This window comes from Hypanus sabinus, chromosome 31 (genome assembly GCF_030144855.1).
Source record: "Hypanus sabinus isolate sHypSab1 chromosome 31, sHypSab1.hap1, whole genome shotgun sequence".
In the NCBI taxonomy this organism is placed as follows: Eukaryota; Metazoa; Chordata; class Chondrichthyes; order Myliobatiformes; family Dasyatidae; genus Hypanus; species Hypanus sabinus.
Window position 1 is genome coordinate 26,872,155 of NC_082736.1, and position 12,109 is coordinate 26,884,263.

Consider the following 12,109-nt stretch of genomic DNA (forward strand, 5'->3'; position numbering starts at 1 on the left):
AGAGGAGGGGCATGAAGAGGAAAGATTTTTTCCCCCCCCGGTAGAGTTTGTGCCCCCTCCAAAAATGCATCCTGGTCATTCTGTCTCCTGGTCTGTTTCAGAGGCCTCCGATACCCCCAACGTCCAGTGGCAGTCGCTGGCTGAAATTGCCTCCTACTGCGAGAAGCTCGTGCAGTCCCTCTCCTTGGACGGTGAGTAGGTGTTTGAGGCAGGCCGGAGGGCCCCCCGCCTCCCCCCCCCCCACCACCACCGTGGCCGGGGATGTCTTACCGGGAGGGTGACGAGCGGCGGGTGGCAAAATCGGCCGAGGCTCTGCCGTTGGGCACCTCAACCCCTCGAGGTGAAAGGCGGAGGCCCACGGGGGTGGGGGGGGGGGGGTGGGGGTCAGAGACAGAATCAGTTTGTTATCGCTGACATATACATCATTACACTTGTAGTTTTGTGGCAGTGATACAATGCTATACATAACATGAGACATAGAATATTATATTTATAACATTTACTATATATAAATATATAACAATATCCCTACTACCCATGGAAAATCCTCCATCTTTGGGTTTCTTCGTCCTGGCAGTAGCTTCCTCTCGGTTTTCACTCGTGTCAGACACACAAATCCCGGGCGGAGACTCAGGAACACCGTCACGCTCAGATGTAGAAAGATCCTTCATCGCTGTTCCCGTAACAGTCTCGTTTGACCAGACCCCGAACCCCGAGGACCGGTGGGCCACTCTCAGTCTGACCTCTGCCCTCTGACCTGCTCGGCACGGGTGAGCCCCCCTCCCCCCGACCTCTCCGCGTCCGTCGAGGCAGGCGAGCCCCCCTGGGGATGAGGTGCTGGCTCGCCCCTGTCACCGGAACAGCGGAGTGGCACGCAAAGGTGGGTCTCCGCCCTCATCCCCCTAAGTAAAGAAGAGGGCATCGCGCGTGGCCGTGGATCCCCGCCTCGGTGGTGGTGGGGAGGTGGGAGGTCACTGACCTTTCCGCCTACCCCGTGGCCTACCTCTCCCACTGGAGCTCCATGTCACTGGTCTCTGCTCTCCTACCCAAGGTTACTGACTTAGGACCCCTTCCCTCCTGGGTCCCCTGCGGGTTAAGACCCCACCGGCCAAATAAGTGCAAACACGTTCTTCAACTCCTACAACAATCGGTTGGCGAGTCCCCAGCCACAGACAGGCTGGCGTCCCAGCTACCGGTGTAAATTCACGCCCCTGGCCCCCTCCGGCAGGCGCCTAGTCCACGGGGCGGGCGGGGGGGGCGGGGGCAATAGGCCGAATGCTGAGTGCCGATTGTTCTCCCGTCTGCAGAAGAGCCGACCTCGGAGGAGCCCCGGGCTGACGGTGCCCTTGAGCCGAAGGACGAGAGCCAGACGAGGTGAGCCGTTAGCGCCCGTTCGCGCTCAGGGCGTTGATAACACGAGGGATTCTGGGGACCCCGGGCAAGGCGCACAGCACCTCCGGCTGGGGGGGGGGGCCGAAGGGTCTCGGCCCGAAACGTCGACCGCTTACTCCCCTCCGCTCGGCCCGCGTTTCGTGCGCGCTGCGGGGTCGGAGACGAATGCCGGGGTCCCTCACGGATTCCGAGCGGATGAGGCAAAGCGGTGCAGGTGGATGGTTCGTGGGAGGCAGTGGCTCCAGAACCTCCCGGATGCCCCAACCGTGACCTTTTACCCTCTTACTCGGTGTCTGGTTGAAAAAGAGAGCAGGGGAGGGGAAGTTCTTTCTCCCATTTTATTTTAAGTAGCCTAACTGCAGGTGGTGGGAGGGTTGGACTGGGTGTCGGGACAACTGTGGGTGCCGGGACGTGTGGCCACACTCGCTGGCGTGGGTTGTCCGCGCAAACGACACACATCTCACCGTGCGTTTCGACGCGCGTGTCCTAAGTCAAAATCTGGAGTCTGACTACACCCTATCCTCGTTAAGTGCGGGGGATACGTTCCTCGCAGTCCGCGCATAATGTGAATAATTACTTAAATTGAGAATATAGGGCTGCGTTCCACGGGGCTTCCTAAACACGTTTTGTCTGTAATTTATTCACATTTTCATACCAACACGACACAAAAGCAGAACCACAAGGCCTTTTCGTATTATAGTTCAATTTAAGGTAATTTAATTTTTTCCAAGTGTTTAAAGCGGTTCCCTGCCTCTCGGCCCCAGGACATGACAACGGGCGCTTAGGGGGCCACAGTTAAATATTTTCAAGCGCAAAAAAAAAATCACTGCACCGTAGAGGCAAAAGCAACAGAAGTTTAAGAGCGCGCACCCGCAGCTCGCCAAAACCATTGCGAGACTGGCGGGAGCGAGAGGCGCGCGCACGGGAAAGCGGGGGCTCCTCGCATAACTGTGAGTCTTGGACGCATATAAGGAGACATAGGCTCCTCGCGTAACTGTGAATCTGAAGGCGCATCTAACGAGGATCGGGTGTACAAGTAACCACAGGGAGTGTGAGTTACTGTTGAGGAGTTGAGCTGAAGGAGGAAGTGACTTAGCTGAAGAGGGAAGAAATAACATTCCCCCCACCCCCCAGATGAGGCTTGGGGGCCCGTCGCCAGGAATAGTGAGGCAATAGCTGAGGGCACCTTAACATCCACAGCCGACTGGAAAGTCCGGTGTTTTTTTTCGCCTGTGGGAATAACGGCAGAGCCAGCGAAAGGGGAAAGAGAGAGGGCGAGGGAAGTCGGTGGCGTGTGTGGGCCGTTGTGCAGTCGACGGAGAGGAAATCGAAAGCACTTCCCTACAATGAAATGTGGGAGTCTCGCGTGCAGTTCTGGCCAGCTCGAGTTGTAAGTCAGGTCGAAAGAGCGCGCAGAGAAAATTTGCAAGGACTTTGCCGGGACTGGAGTACCCGAATTACTAAGGAAAGATCGGATCGGTTAGTGGTTTATTCCTTGAAACATGGGGGAGGAGATTTGATGTAGGTATTCAGGAGCGCTATAGATAGAGGGCATGCAAGCAGACTTCCCCCCCCCCCACCACCCCCAACTGAGGTCGGGAGGTTAAGGGTGAAAGGTGACAAGTTTTAAGGGCAACATGAGGGGAAACTTCTTCACTGGGAGGGTGTGGAACGAGCTGCCGGTGGGAGCGGTACACGCGAGCTCGCTGTCAATGTTTGAGTGAAGTTTGGATAGGGACGTGGATGGGGAGGGGTGTGGGGGCGCGATGGGATTAGATGGGGGCCAAAAGGCCCGGTTCTAACACTCTTAAGTTGATTGAACTGACCTGACGGGGCTGCGCGTCTAATTTTTTTTTTCCTTTCCCCCACCCCCATCCCAGCACCTCTCCGACAGTCCTCAACGAGAAGGTGTTTCATTTAGAAACAATCGTCAAACAGCTCCACGACAGGCTAAGGAAGGTGAGAGCCTCGGCCTAGGGCAGTCTTTTCGTTGGTGGGGTTGTCGGGGGGTTGGGGGGGGTGGGGAGGCAGAGGGAGGTGCTAGAGTCAAAAGGGGCGCCTACATCATCAACGCGAGGGGTCCTGCAGATGCGGGGGGGTGGGGGGGCAGCCAACTGGAAATTAAAAGCAGAGGCTGATGGGGTTCTTGCCTAGTTCGGGTTCGAAGCTTGAAGGGAGGAGGCAGGGGAATGGGATTGAGAGGGGTAATAAAACGGACGCGGTAGAATGGCAGAGCAGACTGGACGGGCTGAACGGCCTCAACTCCTAGGCCTCACGGGCTGCATCTGCTTCAGGGTTTCTTTCCGTGTCTGCTGTCTGTCGGAAAGTCAGATAATAACCCCTCTACTGTCAAGATGAAGCCACACTCAGGTTGGGGGAACAACACCTTATATACCGTCTGGGTAGCCTCCAACCTGATTGCTTGAGCACTGATTTCCCTAACTTCCGTAAATGCCCCTCCTCCCCTTCTTACCCCATCCCTGATTTATTTATTTCCCACCCCCTCCTTTTTTTCTCCTCTCTGCCCATCACTCCTTGCCTGCTCTCCATCTTCCTCTGGTGCTCCCCTCCTCCTTTCTTTCTCTCTAGGCCTCCCGTCCCATGATCCTTTCCCTTCTCCAGCTCTGTATCACTTTTGCCAATCACCTTTCCAGCTCTCAGCTTCATCCCACCCCCTCCGGTCTTCTCCTATCATTTCGCATTTCCCCCTCCCCCTCATGCTATGTTTTCTTTCAGTTAGTCCTGACGAAGGGTCTCGGCCCGAAATGTCGACAGTGTTTCTCCTTATAGATGCTGCCTGGCCTGCTGTGTTCTACCAGCATTTTGTGTGTGTTGTTTTAAATGTTAGGACCACTCTCCTGAATCCTCCCGGTCAGCAGGGGGCGGTATTGAACCTGTTTTAGATGTTGGGACCACTCGCCTGAATCCTCCCGGTCAGCAGGGGGCAGTATTGAACCTGTTTTAGATGTTGGGACCACTCTCCTGAATGCTCCCGGTCAGCAGGGGGCGGTATTGAAGCTGTTTTAGATGTTGGGACCACTCGCCTGAATCCTCCCGGTCAGCAGGGGGCGGTATTGAACCTGTTTTAGATGTTGGGACCACTCGCCTGAATCCTCCCGGTCAGCAGGGGGCGGTATTGAACCTGTTTTAGATGTTGGGACCACTCTCCTGAATGCTCCCGGTCAGCAGGGGGCGGTATTGAAGCTGTTTTAGATGTTGGGACCACTCTCCTGAATCCTCCCGGTCAGCAGGGGGCGGTATTGAACCTGTTTTAGACGTTGGGACCACTCTCCTGAATCCTCCCGGTCAGCAGGGGGCAGTATTGAACCTGTTTTAGACGTTGGGACCACTCTCCTGAATCCTCCCGGTCAGCAGGGGGCGGTATTGAACCTGTTTTAGATGATAGGACCACTCTCCTGAATCCTCCCGGTCAGCAGGGGGCGGTATTGAACCTGTTTTAGATGTTGGGACCACTCTCCTGAATCCTCCCGGTCAGCAGGGGGCGGTATTGAACCTGTTTTGAGTCCTGACGAAGGGTCTCGGCCCGAAACGTCGACAGCGCTCCTCCCTATAGATGCTGCCTGGCCTGCTGTGTCCCAGCGGCATTTTGTGTGTGTTGCTATAAGCCCTGCCTCTTCGTTTCAGGAGCAGGAAGACAAAGAGCTGCTGGCGAGCGAGGTGGAGCAACTGAGGCAGACCAACCAGCGGCTGCACCTGGAGTCCCAGACCACGGTGTGCCACCTCTTAAGAGTAACCGAGTTACTGATGCATAACGCCCACCAAAAGCCTCCAAACTTGCATAATTAGGTGGCAGGGGGAGGGGGAGGGTGGTGGAAGGGTTGATCCCTCCCTCCCAGAACGAGACCCCCACCCCCATGTCTCGGTGGGTCAACAATAGAACTAGCGCGAGTCCGCTTCGTTTCGGGACAATCCCGGTCGGTGTCAGAAGTTATTTCTCCTCTTTGCCCCCCCCCCCCACGCCATATTACCTGCCCCCGGCAGAGGAAATGCTCTGGGCGACGTCGCCCTGTCCTCGCGCATTCCGAGGGTTTTAATCGCTGCTCTCCGCCAGTTTCGGAACCATTCCCCTTGCACAATGACGTTGGACAACAACTATTTTCAGAAGCGTCGCCTCCTCACGATTTTTGTTTGTTTGTTTTTGTTTATGACCCACCGCTCGAGGCTGAACACAAATATAACCTCAGACTACTTGCGGGAGTTTGGAGAAACTTTTATTGGGTGTGATGGGTTGAATCTCACGGTAGTACCAGGACTTTCAGAACCAGGCACAGGCCGTGAATTTTTTTTTCAAAACTTAGCGGCAGCAGTACAATGCAATACATGATAATAGAGAGGGAGAAAATAAATAAAAAGATTATTACAGTAAGTATATTTAACTATTAAATAGTTAAATTAAAAATAGTGCAAAAACAAATAATATTAAAACAAAGTGAGGTGGTATTCATGGGGTTCAGAAATCGGATGGCAGAGGGGGAGAAGCTGCTCCTGAATCGCTGAGTGTGTGTCTTCAGGCTCCTGTACCTCCTCCCTGATGGCAGAGGGGGAGAAGCTGCTCCTGAATCGCTGAGTGTGTGTCTTCAGGCTCTTGTACCTCCTCCCTGATGGCAGAGGGGAAGAAGCTGTTCCTGAATCGTTGAGTGTTTGTCTTCAGGCTTCTGTACCTCCTCCCTGATGGTAGCAATGAGAAGGGGGTATGTCCTGGGCGGTGGGGAACCTTAATGACAGATACCGCCTTTCTAAGCCACCGCTCCTTTTAAGATTCTTGGATGCCTCGGAGGCTAGTATTCAAGAGGGAGCTAACTAATTTTACAACATTATGCAGCTTCTTTCGATCCTGTGCCGTAGCCCCCACTCCCCCCCCCCCCGTACCGGACGGTGATGCGGCTACGGTACATCTGTAGAAAATTTCCAGCATTTTGAGTTACAAACCAAATCTCAAGCTCCTAAATGAACTATAGCTGCAGTAGTCGGAATGAGCTAAAAACGCTCAGTTGACAATTTCCGTTTGGACTCGGTGTCTGAGGCTTCTCGCTTAAGTGCCCAACAATAATCGGCCAGCGTTGAAGGATTCCGGTTGCCCTGATGGCGTTGCTCCGTAACCCCAAAGTCCTGGTGAAACTTTTCACCGCGCTGGTCACTGACAGCGCCGAGATTGGCAGGGGAGAAGTCTAAATGAGAATGCAGAAAATGAATCTTTAGTGACATGTTGCACTTTATTGCTTTGTGTGCTTGGAGTCTGTTGTCAAGAAAAGTTCCCAACAACTTCCTCGAACGCCTTCCATGCGATTTTCTCCGGTCCCACTAGAAGGTCTTCGCCGGGAATCGCCGGGTTGACTTGTGGACCGGCGAAAAGCGGCCTCCCCTGTATCTCGGCATCAGTTATCCTGAACCGAATTAACAAAATACCGGCCATTTCATTAAAGTGGTGGGAGGATTTCACAGTGACCTTTACGATCAAAATCCACAAGATGCACCCAAGAAGAGCACTCAGGAAGCAAGGTCTTTGTTGGCCGGTGTTGTTCGTCCTAACCGTGCCCAGCTGTGAATTGGCACCTCCTGCCCTCTCCTTCACAAACCTGTCTACCTCGTGGTCGTAGAGAAGATCTCTACCGCCCACCGGGGGAATCTGAATTCCCTGCTGAAATCATGAGTGGACCAACTCTCTGCTTTGTAGGCATCTCGAAGAACCGTCTTCCACGGCAGCTATAGCCTTTAATTAACTGACATTGTGTTTAATAATTGCAAAAAAAAAATTCCATTGATTGCCCAGCGACCAGTGGGTCGCCGACAAAGTCAACCCAGTTCTGTTGGCTCCCCGCCCCCCCCCCCCGCCGCCTCCGCGCTCTAGTGGGGCGGGCGGGGGGTGCGGATGGCATTCAGTGGGGGCAGAGAGGCTTATTACGGCGGGTGGGATTGGAGAGGGCAACCGCTTGCCAAACTTCTTTGTTTTGCGAGTTGAGGGTGGGGGGGGGGGGGAGGGGTGCCTGTCAAGAAGTACTTGAATTGTACGGTTGTGGGTGGGTGGGTGGGTGGGGGGGGGGTGTTCCTCAATAGTTTTCTGCAGAGCGATAGATTTAGGGACCTACTGCAAGTTTTCTTTAAACTTTTATTTTCTGTGTAATATAGAACGCGAAGACCTTTACAACGTAATCAAATAAAGTGTCTCTCAACTTGCTTTCTGTATATAATATCCTGTTGTTTTCTTTCTGTTCACAGAGGGGTGCAGGATTGAATCTCTTTGACTTCTGGAAACACATCTAGGCCAGGGGTGCTGTTGCCCCGTTGGTCGCGAGGGTGGATTTAGCGGATTCCCCCCCCCCCCCAACACCCCACCCCCGTCCCTCGGCTCCACGCGGGTCCATCCCAAAGCTCGGTGCTGGGCCGGGGTGGGGGAGGCCACTGAAAGGGGAAGGGGTGGGTGGTGGTCCTCCCTCCCACAGCGCCAGCGTAGCCGTGGCTTCCCCCCCCCCCCCCCGGTCCGGCAAATACCCCAAAGCGCTCGCGGTCGGCGCGTCGGTCCCCGGCGCGGAGTTCGTGACCGCGAGGGTTTCCCCGCCACCACCCCCCAAGGACGCACCAGTTGGGAGGTTCGTTTGTAAATTGCCCCGCGATTAGGCTGGGATTAAATCGGTGGTTTTAACCCTTACATACTGCTTCATATTCTATACCTCCACAGTACGGAGAAGCCCCTCACAACAAGCGCCTCATACCGAATTTTGAAGCACAGATCTACTGAGAATGTAGAAATAGCCAACCTGACGTTAATAAACGGGTGATTAATCCTTAATTAATATTTCAGAGAGCAGGGAGTGTATTTTTTGACGTTTTACACCACTTGTTTATGGAGAGAAAAAACACCTGCTATCACACAATATCATGTCCTATTTCACCCAAGACTTGAAAACATAACAGCCATAATGTTTAAATATATTTTACTGAAACTGAAAATGGCACGAACATTCTGGAACTGTGGGGATTGTTATATAACCATCAAACTCCGCCCTCACTGCTATATCATTTTTTTTAAAAAATCCTCATAACTACTAATTATAACTATTAACTACTAATTCAACATGAACTAACACTTAACCGGGAAACAAAACAAACAAAAGTTGCTATTTGCAAACTAGTCTTCGCTTTGAAAGCAGTGGTCCTCCCTCACTTGTAGAGCAGAAGCGGTAAATCTCCTCCCCCGTCCCCTCGTGGGACTTGTTGTCGGTCGGGGCCAGGGTCAGGTCGCCGTGCAGGGGGGAGGTGGTGCCGCCTCTGCACGGAAGGAGTCACGGTGGGGGGGTCCTTTCCCAGGCTCCGCCGAACAGAACCTCCCCCCCCCCAGTTCCTCTCGCTTGCCCTCCAGGTAGGGTTCAGCTCACTCCGCACGACGGAGGCAATACAGGTACGGCGAGAGGCCAGCGGGCTGTTCTCCTGTGTGCCCGTTACTTTGTCGGCGATGTCCGCTCCTCCTCCGTTGGCATTGGGCTCAAAGGTGACGGCTGGTTTTCCGCCCCCCTGAGCACTGACCTCCGCAACATTATGTACTGTCCCGGACATCCCTGATTGCTGCCGGTTGGTCAGAGACACGCCACGCAGATCTTGTCTCACAGTCGTCAAATCTGAGACCAGTGGGATACTGTCCGGAACAGGGACCAGTGGGTTACTGTCGGGACCAGTGACCAGTCGGTTACTGTAGGGACCAGTGACCAGTGGGTCACTGTATGGATCAGTGACCAGTGGGTTACTGTTAGGACCAATTGGTTACTGTAGTGACCAGTGACCAGTGGGTTACTGTAGTGACCTGTGGATTACTGTATGGACCAGTGACCAGTGGATTACTCTAGGGACCAGTGGGTTACTGTAGTGACCTGTGGATTACTGTATGGACCAGTGACCTGTGGATTACTGTAGTGACCAGTGACCAGCGGGTTACTGTCGGGACCAGTGACCAGCGGGTTACTGTCGGGACCAGTGACCAGTGGGTTACTGTCGGGACCAGTGACCAGCGGGTTACTGTTGGGACCAGTTGGTTACTGTAGTGACCAGTGACCAGCGGGTTACTGTCGGGACCAGTGACCAGCGGGTTACTGTCGGGACCAGGGACCAGCGGGTTATCGTCAGGACCAGTGGGATACTGTAGGGACCAGTGGGATACTGTAGGGACCAGTGACCAGTGGATTACTGTATGGACCAGTGACCAGTGGGTTACTGTCGGGACCAGTGACCAGTCGGTTACTGTCGGGACCAGTGACCAGCGGGTTACTGTCGGGAACAGTTGGTTACTGTAGTGACCAGTGGATTACTGTACGGACTAGTGACCAGTGGATTACTCTAGGGACCAGTGACCAGCGGGTTACTGTCGGGACCAGTTGGTTACTGTATGGATCAGTGACCAGTGGATTACTGTTAGGACCAGTTGGTTACTGTAGTGACCAGTGGATTACTGTCGGGACCAGTGACCAGCGGGTTACTGTCGAGACCAGGGACCAGCGGGTCACTGTCGGGACCAGTGACCAGTCGGTTACTGTCGGGACCAGTGACCAGTCGGTTACTGTCGGGACCAGTGACCAGCGGGTTACTGTCGGGACCAGGGACCAGTGGGTTACTGTCGGTACCAGGGACCAGCGGGTTACTGTCGGGACCAGTTGGTTACTGTAGTGACCAGTGGATTACTGTACGGACCAGTGACCAGTGGATTACTCTAGGGACCAGTGACCAGCGGGTTACTGTCGGGACCAGTTGGTTACTGTATGGATCAGTGACCAGTGGGTTACTGTTAGGACCAGTTGGTTACTGTCAGGACCAGTGACCAGTGGGTTACTCTAGGGACCAGTGACCAGCGGGTTACTGTCGGGACCAGTTGGTTACTGTATGGATCAGTGACCAGTGGGTTACTGTTAGGACCAGTTGGTTACTGTAGTGACCAGTGGATTACTGTACGGACCAGTGACCAGTGGATTACTGTACGGACCAGTGACCAGTGGATTACTCTAGGGACCAGTGACCAGCGGGTTACTGTCGGGACCAGTTGGTTACTGTATGGATCAGTGACCAGTGGGTTACTGTTAGGACCAGTAGGTTACTGTCAGGACCAGTGACCAGTGGGTTACTGTAGTGACCTGTGGATTACTGTCGGGACCAGTGACCAGTCGGTTACTGTCTGGACCAGTGACCAGTGGGTTACTGTCAGGACCAGTGACCAGTAGGTTACTGTCAGGACCAGTGACCAGTGGGTTACTGTCGGGACCAGTTGGTTACTGTAGTGACCTGTGGATTACTGTCTGGACCAGTGACCAGTGGGTTACTGTCAGGACCAGTGACCAGTAGGTTACTGTCAGGACCAGTGACCAGTGGGTTACTGTCGGGACCAGTTGGTTACTGTAGTGACCTGTGGATTACTGTATGGACCAGTGACCAGTCGGTTACTGTCCGGACCAGTGACCAGTGGGTTACTGTAGTGACCCGTGGGTTACTGTAGGGGCCAGTGACCAGTGACCAGTAGATTACTCTAGGGACCAGTGGTTTACTGTAGTGACCTGTGGATTACTGTATGGGCCAGTGACCAGTGGATTACTCTAGGGACCAGTTGGTTACTGTAGTGACCAGTGGGTTACTGTCGGAACCAGTTGGTTACTGTAGTGACCTGTGGATTACTGTATGGACCAGTGACCTGTGGATTACTGTATGGACCAGGGACCAGCGGGTTACTGTCCGGACCAGTGACCAGTGGGTTACTGTCGGGACCAGTTGGTTACTGTAGTGACCAGTGACCAGTGGGTTACTGTCAGGACCAGTGACCAGCGGGTTACTGTCGGGACCAGTTGGTTACTGTAGTGACCAGTGACCAGTGGGTTACTGTCGGGACCAGGGACCAGCGGGTTACTGTCGGGACCAGTTGGTTACTGTAGTGACCTGTGGATTACTGTAGGGACCAGTGACCAGTCGGTTACTGTCCGGACAAGTGACCAGTGGGTTACTGTCCGGACCAGTGACCAGTGGGTTACTGTATGGACCAGTGACCAGTCGGTTACTGTCGGGACCAGTGACCAGTGGGTTACTGTAGGGACCAGTGACCAGTGGGTTACTGTAGGGACCAGTGACCAGTCGGTTACTGTCGGGACCAGTGACCAGTGGGTTACTGTAGGGACCAGTGACCAGTGGGTTACTGTAGGGACCAGCACAATTTCACAGTCACAAGATTCCCTAAAACCACCATTTTCCTTGATTTGACCCGCGCTGGTGGATCTAAAATCCATTTCGATCGATACGGGTCAAATTTGACACCGAACAGCCTCGGGGTACAAAGATTTGTAGCACCAGTACAAAAGTATAAAATTTTTAAATATTTTAATTTTTGCGCATTCTGGGTCACTTTAGGAAAAATCATCAAATTTTGGCTTAAAAAAAATGGCATTTAGGGTGTTTTTACTGCTGTCAAATGTCAAAACGGGTCAAATTTGACCCGAACAGTATGTAAGGGTTAAACAGGATCTGCCCCCCCCCCCCCACCCCGGTGCCATTTCTCTAAGTAAATAGTGTTCAGATCACAGTCCAGGCCAGCTCAGGTCAACCTACTTCACCATCTATCCAATCTCTCCCTCCTACATGGCCTTCCATCTATCATTCATGTGCCTCATAGTACCAGTACAGGCCCTTCGGCCCACATCCAATCTTCTAACCTATTCAAAGATCGCTGAAACCC

The 12,109-nt window shown here is 53.5% G+C and overlaps 1 protein-coding gene across 6 annotated transcripts in view; it reads left to right on the plus strand.

Annotated features, from left to right (window-relative positions):
- The window catches only part of zmp:0000001168 (signal-induced proliferation-associated protein 1), a 233,755-nt gene extending 225,573 nt beyond the window's left edge, over window positions 1–8,182 (plus strand). For 5 of the 6 annotated variants that reach the window (XM_059955267.1, XM_059955264.1, XM_059955266.1 and 2 more), the window contains 4 exons: window positions 102–191; window positions 1,308–1,374; window positions 3,273–3,351; window positions 5,038–7,360. In XM_059955267.1, coding sequence (XP_059811250.1) covers window positions 102–191; window positions 1,308–1,374; window positions 3,273–3,351; window positions 5,038–5,199 — 398 coding nt within the window. In that variant the 3' untranslated portion in view covers window positions 5,200–7,360. Of the gene's footprint in view, window positions 1–101; window positions 192–1,307; window positions 1,375–3,272; window positions 3,352–5,037; window positions 7,361–7,629 lie in introns of those variants that run through there. The other variant, XM_059955269.1, reaches the window with a different exon arrangement.
- Window positions 8,183–12,109: the final 3,927 nt, after the last annotated feature.